We start from the raw sequence: 19,717 nt of genomic DNA, 5'->3' as shown, positions 1-19,717 counted from the left end.
AGACATAACTAGAGCCTCAGTTAGTTAAAGCAAAACTGAATAAATAGAACAGAGGAAGGGACAGTTGATGAGAGGAAGGGGAGTTAAAAGTAAGAAAGGGTTTTGCTGCATAGCAGAATTATGAAGGTATAGGAAGAGATTTTTCAAAGGCATGAATGATAGCTAAGTATCTAAATTTCACCTTTGTTTCTGAAAATCTCTTAATAAGATTGCACAATGACTGAGGGGATAGGGATAGAGATATAGATAGAGGGGAAGTATAGAGAACAGGAAAACATCTGGAGAAGGGGTTTAAGGAGACAGAATAAAGTCGGTTAATGAAGCAGAGAAATGTGATTGTTGGGACAGCGTGAGTCACACACCGGGATGAGGAAAAGGAGTGTGAAACAACAGCCATGAGCGAGGGGAAGAGGCTAAAACCACCAAATAAGTAGAAGAAACTTCCTTCTTTTTCTACTAAAGGTACAGCCTCCAATTTGTTCCCATTAGGAACATCCACTGTCAGACAGTGCCTGGATGATATTGTAGTTCTTTGCTCTTTAGCATTTATTCTACAAAAGCCAGGGAGATGGCACTCTCCACTTTGGAGACAGCCAGCTGCCACTATATTTTCTTCTTTCACAGTGGTGTATTTTGGCAGCAGATTTCCTTTGCAGCTGTGACTGCAATTTGCATTTTGAGAGTATTGGTTTAGAAAGAGAAGGTATTTAACAGAGCTAACAATTATTGTTTTCAAATGGTTGGAAAGGTGATGAAAATTCCAGTTATTGCTTGTGCCTGTGGATTAAAAACAAATATCACTCCTTGCCATAAATGCTGCTTCTCTTTCCTACTGTGACAGCTGATAATGGCTGAAACACAGTTGCTACAGGAAGGGACTTTCAGTGGGGATTTCTCAACCTGGCTCCGCATTTGCTGAATTCTTCAAGGGAAAACAGACTGCATGTGTGTACAGCAAGGAAGCTGCACTTGTTAGTAAGTTCCAAGGAGATGCCTTGGCTTTTTGTTCTTTAGGTATTCAGTGAAGTTAAAGCTGTTATTTTTGTAAAGGGCAGATGTGGCAGACAGGAAAAAGGTACTACTTAGTGTTTTAAAAGAATTAGATAATACACTTTTCCATTTACAAACATGTCTTTTTTTTCTAGGTTTAAACAATTTTAAATTACCCTATTTGTTTTTTTGGCAGCAAAAATATGAACAGAATGAACTTCAAAACTATGTTGTTTCAAGCTTTTATCTCTTTTTTTGCTAGCAATTGCTAATAAATAAACAAGAATTGCAGGATTATAATTAGTGGTTTAGTATTTGCTACTTGGTTTAAAATGACCTTGAAGTGGTATTCTGCTTTTCATCTTTCTTTTCTCTTTGCTAATGTACATTCCAGCATTCTCCTAGGGCTTTGTTGAAGTGAAGGCAAAACTTTGATTTTTCGCCTCTTCATATTCATGATAATCTTTTTCTTGTCACATTCTTAACATTTTACTGCATCCACTTTCCTTCCATTGTGAAAGTCCCTTGTGCTCCAAGTCCAATTTTCTGCTTTTACCTCACAGTACTTAAACTATCTGTTCTATTCTGCTCTGTTTTCATTGAGAACCAGTCCTTAGCAACCAGATAACAGTGTGATACTGAAGATTTCTTCTTTTCTCTCGCTATAATACATCTTTTCTCTTCCAAAGAGATTTTGGGAGCTCATCAAATGCCCATGCTACAGTACAATGCATCCGTGTGCTTTCTCTCAAATAGCTTTTCTCTTCACAGAACTTTGAAATGCTAACTTATTTATTACTCTCTTCTAAAGATAAAGCAAACAATTTCATCAATCATGTTGAATCCTTTTGTGCTCCCTTTTTATAATGTAGGTATAATCTCTGGAAAGGTCTTAGCTTCAATTTGTTTAGAGAAAGCCAAGGCTTGCTTTAATTAGTGCTGCATTCGTTATAGAGGACCAGGCTCTTGCAAGTAGTCCTGGCATTATCATTGTATTCCAGTCCTATGTTTACATGCTTTCATGAAGACAAAATGCCCATGTCACGAAGCAGAAACACATGTACTTAAAGGGGCTTAAAGGTCACTCTAGCCTCCCTACATCCTGCTTCTGTTTGGCTCAGTATCCTCATCCTTTTCCAGACCAATACACTTTGATTTAGAGATTGCAGAGGACAAAAAACCAGCTACCAGAAGCTCTAAATTAAGTTAAAATTATCACTTGTCTGTCCTGGCCACTCCTTCCTCGTGAGCAGCAGAAAGCACGAACCTCTTATTGGCCCAGTTTACCAGCCAGACAGTGGATAGCACATGACCTCAGAAGATTTGTATCCTTAGTATTGAAACTCCCCAGCTGCAAGTCTGCTATATCACACAGTGCCCAGCAGGCCAGAGATCACATAATAGCAAAAGTTACAGTTTTCAGTTAAAAGTTTGATAAAGATCCCTAGCTGTACACTAGCTATGGTGACCTAAAAAGTGTGGGAACTGAACAAATAACTAATTGTCTTTGCTCTGTGTTCTGTGACAACAGATAATCCTATTTCCTATGCAAATATGATCTGTAAGTTTATTTGTTTGCTTTTTTAAATGTATCATGGCTATAGGTATCCAGTAAATGGTTATAATGCCATATCAGAATGTAGAGCTTTACAATAAACAAAATAGGGGAGAAAAAACGAAGCTGAACAAACAAACAAACAAAGCATTATCAGAGGAATTGATGCATTCAGTTAAACAACATGATCATCAAAACAAGTAAGATCTGAAACAGAATAGATTTTTTTTTAAACTTTTATCAATAAGATGCCTATGCAAACTAGAACTCTTAGGTTCACTCCTGTTCATTTGCTCTCTTGAAACTTGTTTTTCTGTATGAATGTTAATTGTATAACACTTACGGTACACTCAGTTCTTCTCTGTTGTCCCAGTTGTACAGTTAGTTCAATCAGCTAAATCTACAGAAAGACTTAGGATGTGTGACAACATGCTCTAAGCTACCAGATATTTAACTGCAGTAGCAGTACCTACTGCACTGGGTTAAAAACAACATTCCTGTAAGCATCCTGTAACCAGTGAGGTGTTCAGAGCATTCCAAGTGTATTACCAGTAGGTTAAGTAAAATTTGCTCAAGTTTCCATCCACAAACTTGAAAAACCAAATTATCCTGCTTACAGGCTTTTGATGAACAGCACTTTCCCCTCAACAAGCACTGAATCAATGGTTTAAAACAAGGAGCACTGTGCTGGGCAGAAGAAAGAAGTGCTCAGAACAAAATTGGGAAAGCCAGCGATAGCAATAAATCAACCTTGCCTATTAAGTAGGATTTCTGTTTCCCTCAGGTTGTTTTGGCAATAGCGCTGACCTTAGTTGCCCTCCTGCAGCAGTAAGTGGCTAATGAGGCAGAATGATCTATCAATCACTGCCTCAGTCAGAATGCTACTGCACACTGTTGTCCAAATCTGGGGTAGATTCATCCCTCAGTCTAAGAGGGCATGATGCTCTGGGAATTTATCTGAGTGCGTGGAAGACGCACTCAGGAGGACTGCTTTCAGAATTCAGCCCAAGTATCTCAGGTGGCCTCAGTCCACCAAGTTTCTTTCAAAGGTGTGCTAAACTTCCAGAGGGAAGTTGGGAATATGCATGACCCAGAAGGGTCATGCCATCAGAGACACTAGACTGCTTTTGTCATCTTGTTTATATGAGCAGAGCAAATTGAGGTTGTGGATTTGATTAGAGGATCCCTGATGCTGTGCTTATACATACCCCTGCTCCCTACAGCCTTGGACTCTATCACAGCTTTAGATCAAGCTTCCTGTATAATATCTGGAAGATGTGAGTACCTCAAAATTAGTTGCTCAGCAGCTAGCATGCTGAGTGAGAAGCTGCTTAGTCAGCAGGGTATACTAAAACCAAAAGTCACTCATAAATCTTTCTCCTCCTCTGAACTGTCTCCAGCACCTTCAACCCAGTGATGTTTCTGTCCTCTCCTGAAGGCAGGCATGCAAGTCCTTGCAAAAGCTGAACAGTGATGACTCTTCCCTTGGAGGTAGCAACACTGATGTATGCAAAACTCAAGTGACGGGAGAACTCACTCAATGAAGATACCTTAGGCTAAGGTCTGCCATGTGTCCAAAGGAATTCAAAGCTACATCATGTGAGCTTTTTCTGGTCTACACAAGAAATGGGAATGTTGCCACACCAAGCACTTCCATGTGCAAAAAACCCTGACATTTTTAAACTTAAAAAATCCCTAAATTACCATTCAGTCCAAGTAGTTTTCTTTTTTTGTTTTGTTTTGTTACTTCCTCATCTTTAGGATGAAGTTGTGTTCTCCAGTATTACTCATGTGTGAGCTGAATACAACATTCTTGTGGATAGGATCCTTGCTAAATTGATCATCTACAGAAATAATTGCAGAACAAGCAACAGTTGTACTAACAGCAGAAATAAGTGCTTATACTAATATTTTATAAACTGCCTCAGTTTAAGGTTATCAGTTGTTAAAAAAATCAGATATGTGAAAGGGCATCTTTTTAAAAGATGTCTTTCCAAAACACTGTAGGGAATGCATGGTTCTTAATCTCAAATTAGGATTTTTTCTTTTCAGTAGAAAAATGTTCCAAGTTGGGAATTAATTGCCATGTAATTGATTGGTAATTTTCCCTCCTGCTGTGTGCAGAAGGCTATTGGATGATGGCATATCATTCTCAACAGGAGGAAAAAGTAGCAGTCATTATGGGACAATTAGTTCCAGTTTCCACTATTTTTCTTCCATAAGATGATAAGATTTCCTTAAAAATCTAAGTATAGTAGTTAGCCATAAATATCAAATAATTTTTAAAAAATTTCTTTTAACTTTAAAAAAAATTATTTTTAACTTAAAAAAATAATCTAAATGTGGATGCTTCCTGTGCCCCTATGTTCTTCTTTCCTGCCCTAGTAACAGTCATGAAACAGTAATTTTCATGTACCTGCAATTAAGAGAACCTGTCACAATCAATCAGCTTATGTTCGTAATTTTGTGTCATTGTTCCCGATTTCAGTACTGATATGATGTGGCTGAAGAAAACCCTGAAAATTCCTTTTTACAGCATCACGATTTATGAAAACCGTATTTCCCCACAAACTCGCCATCTGTTTACAAGAAAATTCTTGGACTCAAACTGTCAATGTTTGCTTTATTGACAGTGAAGTCATAACAATTGAGTATTCACCTTATAGCATGTATAGTAGCATATGCTCACCTCAGAGGAATATACCTATGATATATATAGAGAGAAAGATATATTTGTGTACACATGTGTACTTTACATGTATCTGATTGATATCTGTGTGATGACTACTGAGATTTTTTAAAACTAGAATGAATGTACCTGAAAAGTCTGAATCTTGATTGCATAGAATATGCAAAGCTTGATGTACAAAATTCAATTATTTGTGAGTATTTTTTCCATTAGCACACTTTGGTGATGCATCTGAAAGCTTTAATGCCAAATACCAGCTGTTTACATTTTTCTAAATGCCATCCATGTCATTTTATCACAGGATCTGAAAAACTAGCTGAGCTGTTTCCTTCTCCCACCTACCACCAAGTAATGCAGCCCAAATTTCCTGTATTTACTCTGTAATCTGCAGTAGGTTTTCAAACATATAACCAGTTGGTCTTTGAAGTTTAGTTTGTAATTGCATTCATGATGCAGATGAGGAATAGAATTGTACTGTGTTCTCCTTAATTTCTTTTTAATACTGCAGATGTAATGGGGTAAAAACACTCAGTGATGAAGTTAAATGTGGTCCTCATTAAATTCAGCATATACGACTGAATACATCTAGAGACTAGATCCTGTTCTGAAAGAAGGTGTCATTTTTATATAATCACTTGTCAGAGTAGAATTGCACTCTGAGGTGTCAATTATTTCACAACCTAAGTCCAAGACTGAACTAATCTGTGAGGTAGCACATCTCAGCTCCCCGTATTTGGTTCCTTAGTGCATGTACCATCCTGCTCGTTCCTAATTAATTTTACTAACCCCATGGTTACTAACTGCAGAAATTGAGACATAGAAAAAATACCAAAGGGCAAATAGTGAATTTAGGGCTATGCCAAAGCAAGAATATTAATGGCATTTTTCTGTATTATTTTACAATTTCTGTTATGTTGTTCTGTATGAATTTTACATCATAGTAGTTAATCTCTGTGGCACTTTACTAGTTTATAGACTTTATTAGAACCATTGATTGGACAAGAGCCAAATATGTGAATATAAATTGCAATGTACAAGAAATTTATTGATATAAAGGGCTTCATTATTTGTAGGATTACTCTACACTTATTTTGGAACAGCAAGAACTCTCTGTGGACTGTATTAGAATTACATGCTTAAAGTCAGTTGAACACTAATTTTTATATGAATTCTTTTGTCTTTCACTGCTATATAAAGGAAATCTGAAAGTAAGTACCAGGGCAGTGGAAATGCAGATTGCAGCTTTAAGAAACAAGATGCAAGTGTGAAAGATAACAGAATGCTCATGTGGGAGGAAATTACTGTAGTTTCTTTCTTTCTTTCCCTTATTTCTGTTAATAAGAAGCTAGTATCAAAGACCTCAGACACTTCGAAGCAGCACTTGCAGTAGTAGAGGAAGACAGAGGGTTTAAATTATACATATTGGGATGCTTTGACAGGTAACCTCACTGCTGCTGAAACATGACAACATCAACATTCAGAGACACAGGGCTGTCTCTAGCCCCATTACCTCTAAATATCAAAAGAAATACATGACTAAGAAATATCATATACTTATGGGAAATAAAAGTTTCAGAACATGGTCAGAAGAACAAGCATTTTTATAATGAAACTATGCAAGGAACTCACCACTCCTGACTTACAGAACGACTCTTTGCAATGTGACCTAAACAGAGATATTTGTAAGCTGCTGTGACTTCTCTGGCTCCTGTGTGCTCTTCTGCATTGCAGGAGCAGAAGTTTGAAGTGTGGTTAAAAAATTATGGCTTTTAGATGGAAAGAAAATAGTATTGGCTTCACTGTTCTCATTTAAATTAACAGCAGTCTTATCAATATCTTAAGGACTGAATCTGAAAATATCATTTTGCATAGGTTGGTGCTGCAAAAGATAGGGTGATTAGCTGTTCATAAATTATATATCAGAGACTGATTCTTTCTGGAAATTCGAGGCAAAGTTTCTGTTTCACAGACTGCAATGTGAGATATTTCAGAGCCCTATGTGTTGAACAGTTGTGCCATATTTAATAAATGGGCAAGCAGGAAGCTGAGAGAGAAGCATGCAGGTTGTGCCATGGACTGAAGAATTTGTCTGTCTCCAGTGTTCACAGTGTCCCTATCCCTCCCAAAATAGTCAGATATTTTCTGTCCCCTGGGCAGATTGTTTTCTGTGACATTCTGTGCTTAGCTTTGAAACATGCTTAGTCGTGAAATGAAACATTGTAATGATTCCAATTAAATAAAGTGTTTTTATCGTGACAGAGAACTGTCAACTATTCTGTGCTAATTCTACATATTTTCTAGGTTTATCAGATATGCTAAAAAAGTTAATTAGGCTAAGAAGAGTACAAAGAGACTTGGCTATTATTTGGATATAACTCATACTCAAGTAATACATTTTCAGTGTGCATGTTAGACTGGAAATCTTACAACATTTCATTTTCTCATGAGAATTAACTTATATTTGGCCATCAAGTTATCGTCTTTCAGTTGTTTTTCTAAAAATATTTGTTCCTATTTTAAGTAAATTCTGGAGACTGATATAGAGCTCATGTCTAATAATGGGAAGATTTGTTGCCTGGTCCAGGACTGTGCTGTAGATAACTCAGTCTAGCTTGCTGTTTACCCTCAAAACTAAAAGTTTTTACTGTCACAAAATATTTCTGCCAAACTCTCCTTTCTACTGCCTTGGGGTTGCAGTACTTCTGCCTGACTTGGTATGTGATGTTAGTTTTCCCCCACATTTGCTTTAATTTGAGCTCAGACGTGTCCCCCTCATCCCTCCTGACTCGCCACCTCATGATGCTCTTCCTGTCTGCGACATCATGTTCCTACAGCCTGCTCCAGGACAAGTGATACTGCTTTGGCAGGACACACAGGCATAGACATTTCTAAAACTGAGCAGTAGTAAAGTAGCCATTAGCTTTTGGGGAGAGATTTAGCTGCTTTATCTTGTTCGTTCAGTCAAGCCAATGTAACTATTGGTATGGTGTTAGTAGCAAGCATTGGAAAGAAGTTTTAAAGAGCTGATGTACAGGTGGTGTCTGGAAAGTGTCAGTTCGTGTTTCACATATGGCAACAGAAGAAATGTCTTTCTTCCACTGAAAGAGGTGCAGGGATGACTGTGCATTTCTTGTGCATTGGTAGAAGCAGAGAGGACACCTGAATTTCCCCACCAGTGTTCTTCATCAGAACCTTTTTCCCCATGAACTGTTGGGCCTTTTATGTACCTTCTCTAAAGCATTACTAAATCTGGATTGCACTGTAAGCCTTTGTGGAAGTTGTGAAAAGGCTTTTTTGATATAATCTTTTACCATGACCCTCCGTTCTTCTGAAAATGTAGTTACAGACCCATCTTTATAAAAAGCCAAGAAAGTCTCTTTTCTGAGCTTGTCTTTTTAAAATAACTGTCCATTACTGACGCTAGAAAGATAGCATATTTCATTAATAGGAAGATGAATGAGTAAAAAATGTATTATGAACATCCCAGAATGCTTACATTTAGGAAGAGATCATTTATTGAAGATATCTTTAGACATTCTGCTAATGTTTCCATCTTCCTACTGATGAATTAATTTCATCAAAAACACTCAAATGAGACAGGGTAAATTTTTTGTGTGATGATGCAAACCTTTCTCTGGTAATACTGCATACTTACCCTGGATATACCAGCACTGAAAGGTAGTAGTTTCTTCTTTCTTGGATAAGTTTTGTGATTACATTACTTCTATTACATTGGATGTAACTGCTGGGGTGAACATGTTTTGGATGCTTGAAAGATAAGCTGTCCAGGAAATACCATTTAACAGTATAGATCCCATTTACACGCATCTTGAGGTACAGTCACTAGCTCTACTATAGTTCCAGCATTAAATGTTGAAAGAATGGTAACAATTACTTCTGAAAACCTAAACAGTTACTATAGCAACACTATATTTCTATGTTTTTAATAATTTCATTAATTTTAATTTTTAGTATGGCAAAAAAAGAGAGACAGCAAGGTAAAAGGACACTTTCAGGAAAATTCCTCATTGGGAGGAAACTATTTGGTCGGCATGGGATGTCTGACCTATTTGGTGTCTCACTCCACTCAGTTTGTATTCAGCAGACAAGAGAAGAAATGAGCAAAAATAAATTGTCTGAAATCCACCACGAAGAAAGACTGGTGTATCTATGAGATTATGCATTCACCAAGTCCTTTAGCAGCGACTATGGTAAACCTGATGTAATTTAACCACGTAGAAACACACACATTAACTTTGCTGCCCTTTGGGGTTTTATTGTTTTTTCTGGTTTTGGTAAGTCTATCATAAATCTCCTCACGATTTTCCAGAAGGTGATACACTACTCTTGAGTTTTGCTCATTCCAAAAAAATCCCACTTTCATGTGAATCACTGTGAACATCCCACAGGGTTCTCATTAACTTTCTGACTATTCAGTTTGGGGGTTTTTTAAATTAAAACAAGTAAAAATTTTCCATGGGATTAGTCTTTCCAAGTTGCTCACATCTTACTTTGCACATACCAGAATGTTTGCAGAGACTGTTGCCCTTTGAACACATTCTTTCAACTCTGATTTCCCAGGTCCACTCCATGCTCTGTAATCATCCATGTCTGAAGTCTTATTCGTCTTTATTTCTCTCTTATGAGTAGTTGCTACTTTACTATGCTCTTAAGAGGTGCTTTCTAATGGGACTCTCACCATCAGGATCCATACCAGCATACTAAGGTACATACTTTGTACCTCCATTAACAAAATCTCTTGCTTCTTACAAATCTCCAGAGTGCATATGTATATTACTCAAATCCTTCATTTTCAGAGGAAGTTATGTAGAAATTTGAACTGATAATTCATGTTTGTCAGAGTTGTTCTTGCATAGGAAACAGTGAAGCTCTAAATGCCTGATCTCCTTAAGGGTTCAGCTCTGCATTTTCAGTGAACACTTACCTACTTCTGCATAGAGACAAGCATTACCTTGAAGTATTCGATGTATTTGTTCATTGTTTTGTCTTACATGTCTTATAATGATTATATGGCACCATATATGGGCAGTGGTATACCAAAGAATTGGCATGCTCAGGAAATATAGTCTATGGTGTGTTTTATAAAAGCATTTAAATTAAATTGCTCTCTTATTTATGATTACACATCTACTCTTATTTATGACTGGAAGTTGCACATGAAACATATCATGTTTCATACATAGCACTAAAGCATTGTAATGAACATTGAACTGGAAATCATAGTTGAATTCTATGACATTTCATTTTTTAACCTATAAGAAATTTTTGCTTCCAACTACCATTGCATAAATGGCAGATAATCTGCTAGTGATTTGTAGATCTTTACCTTCAGAGATGCATTGCAGCATTCAAGTAAGCCCTTTTTTCTTTTTTTATTGTAAAAGGCCAATTTTAATCTAATTATTCTGTATTCTGCAGACTCTAATAATACCACAGTCTTTATACCATTATTGTGGAAAGCTGCAGCATTACAATAACAGAAGCCATCAGATATTATAAGCAAGTAGGCATGTACTCTTTAAAATAAATTCTTTTCTGCAGAAAGCTTTTTCTGAATCAAGATTCTTTTTCAACCCCTTCACACCTATTTGAAATATCAGGATAGCGTCATTGGTGTGTAAAAGTCAAAGGTTCTGTAGCAAGTGTCAAACCCATTTGTGCATTAGATGTAGTGACCTCTAACTGCACTACGACTCTACTGAGGATTGTTCCTGAAAATCACAGGAATACTCTGTTTTCTTGGTGTTTCCTTCTTTTGGGTAAATGAAAGTATAATGCTTCAAACTTGTTCTCCGAATATATTTTCAAAATATAGTTCCAAAACTGGAAGCAAATAAATTACATTTGCCTTAATATTTAATTAGCTGAAAGTCATCATTGCAAATTGTGTCTTCCATTACAAAATAAAATAGTGAACTGCCAGGCCTGAAATAATTAAGCAATATATTATAATTAAGCAATTTAATTTTGATTTAATTATGATATATCATACAACTTTTCTTCTGGTTTAAGTGACATTCATTGACAAAATGCTATAATATAAAACAGCACTAGTGTTTACAGCTGATGATGCTGTGTATTTTGCTTCATAGTATTTGGCATTCATCAGAGCATATGGAAAAAGTCTTCTAGTCTGGAATAGCTGGCACATTATTTCATACTACCCATATTATGTACTACATGTTTTTCCCAATTGTCATTTTGTGAGGCAAGGGGGGAAATCATTGCAGACATCGGGCTTGAGCCAAAGTTCATGGATATTAACTGGAATCTTTCCATCAGCTTCGGTCTGCTTTTGACAGAGAACTGCTCCCATGTTGTTACAGGGAAATAGTTAAGACCACATGCTTATAAAATATTTATGGAGCTGGATCGTATACATATTCTGTGTCAGCATCAACATGATTTTATATTAGGCTAGAGACTGTGAGGGCAAAGGCAGAAGTGATGGGCAGGCTAGGAAAACCACTTCATTCAATGCTGCATCAACAAAATTGCTGTAAAATAGCCACCAAATTGCTTCTTCGGAACAAGGCCGACCTCTTATTTTGTTAAAATCTTTTTCATCATATGGCAATATTGGAGAATGGCTTTGTATTCCAGCCTATACTTGTGTGCAAACCCCTGTTTAATGACAAGAATGGTGAGGATGATTTCAGAAGGTTCATTCTGCCTGCAGTCAGGTCTGCACCTGCATGTCTTCGTGACTGCGGACTTGTAGAATTAAAGTGAAAGGACAAAAAACCAATTCTCATCTTGATTTAGGGATTTGAGCACTCTCAGCAACATCCATGAAAACATAAGGCAAGAAAGCTCATGATTCATCGTATTGTAGGCAGTCAGATGCTCTTACGCCCTTTGATTTTGATGTGTTGCCTTTTATGCCTATGTTGATGTTTAAATTTCTCAGGAAAAGGTCAAAGGCCAAATGTCTTTCAGGGCTGAGAGCAATTGTACACTCAGAGCAATAATGAATATTTGTTATCTCTGAAGTGCTTTCTCCCTCTGGTTTTCTGAAGAAAAATGAAAGGTTTATTCAGATCAGTGATATTTAGGATGCAGCAGAAAATCAGAACAATGTTTTCAAAACCTATATAAATATTTCAGCTACCCTTCCTGTGATGCTGAAATTTCTTTGTGCGTGTCTTCTCACCTTCATCCCATTGGCCCAAAATTCTTTGCTTTGTAACTGTGGTGGGTTGACCCTGACTGGACAGAGAGTGCCTATCAAAACTGCTCTATCCCTCCTTTTCTCAGCTGGGCAGGGGAGAGAAAATACAAGCAAAGGCTCCTGGATCAAGATAAAGACAGGAAGAGATCACTCACCATTACTGTCACAGTAAAAACCCACCAATGGAAAACCAATATAGTGATGTATGCTCAAATAAATGTTTTCCAAATGCCCATTAAACAACATGAAATTAAAAATATGCTGATGTGGGATTATGCTTGTGACAGCCTCATATATACTTCAAAATGGCTGCATTTAGACACTCTGCAGATGTTGTATTTTCATGAATACACTGAGACGTGAATAATTTAAGAGAACATTTTCGGTAGCACGTGCCACGTGAAATAATTGGAAGGAAAATAGTCTTCACTAAGTGAAGACTAAAATGGATGCAAATCAATTTTTATTTAATATGCAACTCTTAAATAGGAAACAGTAGGTTATTACTTTTGACAGGAAATCTCAAGCTGTTTTTATTATTTCTTTATCTCTTCATTTATTTTTTATATAGAAACTTGGACCATGATCCACACCTCTGTAACTCTCATAGAAAAATAATTCTATAAATACATTGAAATTTGAGCACAGGGAGCGGTTATTACCCAATTTGCTTATACTTTCAAGTTGAAGACCAAAAGGTAAATCTACATGAGAGTTTTACAGGAATTATGAGGTTTCAAATTTAGCAGTTCCAAAATGCAACACTGCTGGAGAAGTGCTCTGGGCAATAAAATTATTCTGGCTGAAGTTAACCCTGCAAAAGACTTTTCGCTCTTGTCTAGTAAATATTTTATGAAGAACACGAAACTATATGCAAATGCAATCATATTTACCCAGTAAGCATGAGCACGTATTTAGTCTTTTATTGATGAGATATACATTTCAATTATATTATCTTTTGGTTTTCTGTTGTATTTTTTTTTATTCCAACAGCTTTTCCAGGGCTTAAAATGGTGAGCGAAAGTCATCATGAGGCCCTGGCAGCACCGCCAGCAACCACAGTAGCAGCAGCCCCTCCAAGTAATGTCACCGAGCCAGCCAGTCCCGGAGGAGGGGGAGGAAAAGAAGATGCATTTTCTAAGCTAAAAGAGAAGTTCATGAATGAATTGAACAAAATTCCACGTAAGTAAAACTTGATTGATTAAAAAAGCTTCTGTTGGCAGACTAGATTTAACTTGACATTTTTCTTCTTTGACATTTATTTAGACAGCATACTAAATGTTTTCTGGTCAAAGCTAGAAAAATCAAAAGATAATCCTGGTATTGTAAGCTCCTCAAAATTGATTGGAGTAGAAAAAGTAGAGTCCAACTCATATGAAATTTGTGTCTATTCTTGATATGTCAGATTATCTTGGTAAATTTTACTGATTAATTACTGCTGAATCATTAAAACTGAAACTACAGAACTTCACAGTGGCTCTGGGACCAATAAGCAAAATATTTCCTAACAGTAATTCTTAAGGTTTCATGTTTATGATAAATGTGTGTGGACATACTACCTTAAAGCAATATTTAGCCAGGACTCATAACTGTTGAGAAAACAAGGGTACTTTGTATCTTTGGGGATTAGAAGATGCAGAAAAAAATGGAAAACTGGCTTTTTAACAAGAAAATAGTTAAAACATCAGTAATGTATGAAGATAGCCATGCTTTTCCCACTCAGGAATTCTAGATCAGCCACTGAACACTGTTTGGACGAGTCCATGTACCTATGCAGAATACTTTAAAAGTACTAATATGTATTTCTGTGAAATAGAACTAAAGTCAGCAGGGTTCTTTTGGTCTGTGCTAGAAAGTATAGATTCAAAGTTCAGGCCTCAATTTGTTCACATTTGTGAAAAAAATATAAGCATTAGCTTTGAGCTGTTGTTTATGATAAGACTAGGGTTCTTGAACCTGTCTGGTATGTATTCGATGCTACACACGGGTATCAAATATGGAACTTGTTCAACATTGTTAATGGCATTTCACATAATACGGAAAAAATCCTTTTCATTACTGACTGAAAAATTACCTAATACCACAAGTAGATAATTTTGGCACTTTTGTAGACATGAAGGTGAAGGCTGTGTGTGCATGTCTGTTTTAACAGGAGACATGAGAGAGTCATTCAATCTTTAATAATTTTTTTGCTTCAGAAGAATAAGTAAATGTAAAATATTTTCAGGGAAGTATTTTAACATATGTAAGAATTTGCATTTTTAGAAGGTTATCATTTCTGTAAAGATTGTTCTGTGACTGATACAGACAGATAACAAGTTAGAATATTAATCGATTTTTTAATCTCTGAAAGGGATCTTAGCAATTATGGCAGATGCAGTTTTTGCAAAATTGATAGCAAACAGCTTAGCTCTGTCACTTGAAATTCTCACTTGCAAGAATAGAGGTGTTACAGTGGTAAGAAGTCCATATGTCATTATTTTGGTGATCTGCACAGTCCGGTGCAGATCATAATGAAATGAAATTGCCCGATAATATCATGGGAAAGCAAAACTTTTAGAATAAAAAAAAAAAAAAAAAGTTTAAAGGTTTTCAGTATGTTCCAGAGGAACTCTATAATTTGTAGGTCTAGGAAAAGGTCTGTAGATAGAGAGGAACTTCGAATGCAATGCTGCATAATTTTTTAAAACAATGAAAACAAGTAGAAAGTTCAATCTGAATAATCTTTTCAAGTCAGACTGAGTCAAACTTTTATTTTCTGTTCATGAAATTAAAAAACCCGAAACTGTTACATAATGAAAATAATTACTTAGAAAAGTATACTAGGCCATAAGACAAGTCTTATTTCTTAAGAAATATAATATTTTATCTCTAAAATGTGGTACCTTGTGGTGATAGTGAGACTAAAACATATTACCTCTATGTCAGAAATCTGGTCTCTTATCCAAGATCATACAGTAATGTTGCGGTGGAGTTATGAACGTGAGTAGTCAAAAATCCCATGCCAGTCATCTGCTCTTATTCTAAAGGCTGCAGATGTGACTGGATCTTCCCAGTATCTCCATCAAATACTGGGACTATCTAACATGACTGTATTGAGGGTTTTTTGCCATTTCAAGAAGAAAGTTGAATATTCATTGTACTACGAAGGGCAAAGGACTTGTGTGGTTTTGGTTTTTTTTTTAATTAAATATGAATTAGCGCCATTGGCATGTTGGAGCATTTTATATTCCAAATAACTTCTCTTTTCCTCATTTTCCTCAGTAATAAATCCTGCATGAATGTATTACATACAGGTCTGTATGTATTTTTCATTTATAAGCTAGCATAAAGATAAACCAAGTAAGTTTAAATAGGCTGTCTACAAAATATTGGGGGCAGGACAGGACAGGAGACCTCATTTCCCTTTTGGAAGATTATGACATTTCCTTATGATATGTTCCATTTATTTCAGTGGGGAGTTCTCAGCAAGGTGTCTTCAACCTATCACAAAGCTGAGGATTTAATTGTGGTAGAAAAGTTGTCAGACCTTACCTCTTACAGCTGGCTGCAAATTTTTTGAGAATCTCTCTTAAAACAGCAAAATGTAAATTAGTTCCAACTAAATAATTTTTATAGTGCCTTTCTGGGAATTTCTTGCTGTGTGAGAGAGAAGAAATGTGGTGCATGGGCCCCCACTGGGACAGCACAGATGCTTGGGTCTTAGAACACTTCCAAGACCATGGACCAGGTTTTTCTTCTGGTAGATTCAAACTGTAAGACTTGAATCTTATGCATGGCAGAGGAATGCCATAGTCAGCAGATTCTCTGATCTTTGTGGATCAGTGTCAAGCCTGTTTTCTAGTTCAAGTGCTTTTTATCATTTAAAATTTCCAAAGGTTTCATGTTCATCCCCACATGAGAAGGAAGGCTTTGAATCTCAGTACTTACTGTGAGAGGATTTTTTTTTTAGTGCCCTGTTGTTTATGTGCAAGAGATAAATAATTAAATGTTTTACTTACCTCTGCCTAAGATGTCTGTTGATGGAAAATAAGCCATAATAATTTAATGGATGTATAATAGGATAGAATGTACCCTTTTTGTGAAAAAGCTCACCTGCAATTCGACTTGGTTTAGTGCAAAAAAGGCCAGGCCACAGTAGGGCTGAATAAATACTATTCCTTCCAAGTGGCTTATAATAGAACATTCATTTTTCTAAAATAATATGTTTTGTAGTACACACCAAAGTCAAAAGTTGAATAGTCTAGACATACTAACTAACTAAAAATATCAGGAGTCCCATTAAGAGTTTGCTTTGCAAACCTACAAGATAGAGTCAGCGCAGTCTAAATTATACTGATGTTTACTTCTGTAGTGTATGCATAAGAGAAGTCTTATTTTGTCAACAAAAAAAGGATTAATTGAATAGAAGGCAGACATAAAAGTTCCAAGAAAAAGAAGGGGCCTATTTGTATTAGTATACATATGTTTCAAGAATGGTGATGCAGTATGTAAACCAGGTTAAAATTTTCAGTGTTACAAGCAGAAAATCTGGTTTTTTTCATTGATTTGTATCTCTTTAAAATAGAACATACACCACATTTTGTGGCAGGAGAATGTAGGCTTCCAAAAGCACACAAATCATTCAGAATAGTGATGTCCTAACATACATTTCACTCTAGATAAAGCAAGTGGGATACTTTTATTACAATGAGTCGTACAATTAAAGTGCAAGAATCCTGTAAGTTACTGAGGCATAACTGTGAGGAATTTTTTTCTCTGCTGTGTGAATTTCTGCATTTTGGTTGTGTCTTATTTGCATAATCACAGTACAGTTGTTTTTCCGTAACTGCACTGTGTATAAAAGTCACTCTAACTTAATTGGTTCTTATACTTTCTACCCCTATTTATCTTTAATCTGCAGAATTTTTAAGCTTTTTACCAGAAGGCGAAAAAAGGTACCATCACTGCTTTTATGCTTTGCATCTTAAATGTAGTAAATCCAATACTTGAAAAGAGGGGGAAAATAAAGCAGGTAAAACATCACTTACTCATCTGAAAACAGAATTGCATGAAAACACTTTATAAGATATATCAATTCTTTCCTTCCTCCCTCTCACTGCTCTGGGTCTTTGTCTACAGACTAGGAAAATATCTGCCATACGTTTACAGTAAGCGTGTTGCAGCAAGACTGTGGGAATGGCAGCAGTAGCTTTTGGGTGGAGACTTTAAATGTCAAGATACTGATACTAAACATACACAAATAAAACTTGACGGTAATCAACGTTAGATTACTTAATAAGCATCTTTGTAAAAGCAAAGTGATCCAGGTGTGTTTTCTAAGAACACATTACTGTATGAACAGGAGACCTCGTTCTGCCAGCAAGGTAAATAAGACAGCAAAAATGCAATAAAATTCCAGCATATATCTGACTAAATAATGATATGCTATTAATACATCAGGTACTGGAATAACTGTAATAGCTGAATGCACTGGATCCAGGATACTATCATTACCTGTATAATAGGAAGATATTGAATATTTCCAATGCTCTTTGATGTCTTATATTGTAACTGGATAAAATCCTAAATTTTGGTACGAACCATATTCTGAAATGTATGGCTGGCTTGCAACTCCATTTGGCCTCAGTAGCTGGTGCTCAAAAGCCCTAAATTTCATTCGTCATATACAACTGACTAATAATCCCCCAAACCAGGAGCTCAAAACTCTGTGTTAATTCAGGCTAAAACCCGATGCTCTATGCAGACTTCTTTCACATTCTTTTACAGAGAAAGGGTTTTTTTTGCTCTCCTTGGCTTCGTGAATAACTATCCAAACAAAATGGAACTGAAGGCTGTAGAGGGAGCTGTAATAAAAAATGTAAAAATAACTGTAAGACTCAGGTCTGGTTTAATACTAAATAATAATAGCTTAGTAAGCTGATGTACAGAGTTGTAGGTATATTTGGGTAATTTATCAAATAAAATAATTCTAGATTTATATATTTAGACATTTAAGTTAAAATTTCAGCATTCAGCAGTCATCCTAGACTCACCTCATCATTTTTTCCTCCCTTCGGGCGTCTGCTGTTTTACCCTTCTGCCTTTCTTGATCAGTCAGCTGAGGTTGTATTAAGAGTGGTTACTACCCTCTATAAATGACAATAAAGTTAATTCCTTAATTTTTCATTCCTATGTAGCATCAAGATAGTACCAAATTATGTCTGTTATTAGAAACTGAGGGATTTGTGCATGAGGTCTTTGTGAAACTGAATTTTTATGAAGCTTGTTCATTTGCAGAAAATGAATTCATTAGGCTTCTCCTAATGGTTCCTGGAGTACAGGTGTCACTGGAACATGGAGAAGAGGGGACATTCTTTTCTAAGTTCATAAAAAAGAAAAAAAAATGCTGATAATAGAATCATTTCAGATTTAAAAACTGGATTAATAGAGTAGACATACCATAAAGTCAGAATAAAGTTTGCAGCAATAGCTATAATTTATATTTCCACAGAACATACTAGTTTTAGTCATTGTCTAAAATCTTAGGTTAGCTGGAAAAAAACTGAGTCTCTGCTTCAGATGTCATCTTGATTAGTAGCTAACTGCCTGCAGAAATGAGGACTACATATACATATGTTCAAATATATATATGTATGTACACACATAAATTCGTGAAAACTACTAATAAGTAGAGTTCTCAGCTTAGGAACATTCTGACATTGGCAAACTCTATTAAGGCAAAGAACATTTGTAAGGAGAGATTTAGGGGAAAATAAAGAAGTTTCTTGTTCTTCAGGGAGGTCTAAAGAACAGTGCTAGAGGAAGTGGGACAGCATAAATTCAAGTCTTCTTGTCGCCCTTCCTATCATCAAATCATTGGCAGTTACTCATGCCAAGCAAATACATGCAGCTTTACACTGGGGAAGAAACAGGGAAAATTACAAGTAAGGATTTATTTTGGAACACAGAACAAGTACAAGACAGAGCTATTGCAGTACAATATTAGAGGGAGGGAAAACCATTATTTCTAAATATAGCTATTTAAATGCAAATCTCAGACTACTTTTTTTTCTCCCTGAACCCCCCAGTCCCAGAGTGCAGTGATTACATGAGAACATCATCATTTTTTTCATTAAATAGAAGTTGCTGTGTCTCCTGTTGGTAGGGAAAAGCTTCAAAATACTGCCCATACACATCCAGACGCCACAAATATCATGAGACAAAAACAATTCAACCCCGTTATTTTAGAAACTCATAATATGAAAATGCTGTCATTATTTTTAGGGATTCAGAATATTTTGATTGCTTT

General features: G+C 36.1%; 1 protein-coding gene across 5 annotated transcripts in view; it reads left to right on the top strand.

Annotated features, from left to right (window-relative positions):
• The window catches only part of SYT1 (synaptotagmin 1), a 349,423-nt gene that overhangs the window by 208,798 nt on the left and 120,908 nt on the right, over positions 1–19,717 (top strand). For 3 of the 5 annotated variants that reach the window (XM_064655597.1, XM_064655596.1, XM_064655595.1), the window contains one exon: positions 13,420–13,608. The exons of the other annotated variants lie outside the window; for them this stretch is intronic. In XM_064655597.1, the coding sequence (XP_064511667.1) occupies positions 13,437–13,608 (172 nt within the window). In that variant the 5' untranslated portion in view covers positions 13,420–13,436. The remainder of the gene's footprint in view (positions 1–13,419; positions 13,609–19,717) is intronic. 5 annotated transcript variants of the gene reach the window in all.

The sequence above is a fragment of the Pseudopipra pipra genome, chromosome 5 (genome assembly GCF_036250125.1).
Source record: "Pseudopipra pipra isolate bDixPip1 chromosome 5, bDixPip1.hap1, whole genome shotgun sequence".
Lineage (NCBI taxonomy): Eukaryota > Metazoa > Chordata > Aves > Passeriformes > Pipridae > Pseudopipra > Pseudopipra pipra.
This window is presented reverse-complemented; position numbering and strand designations above follow the sequence as displayed.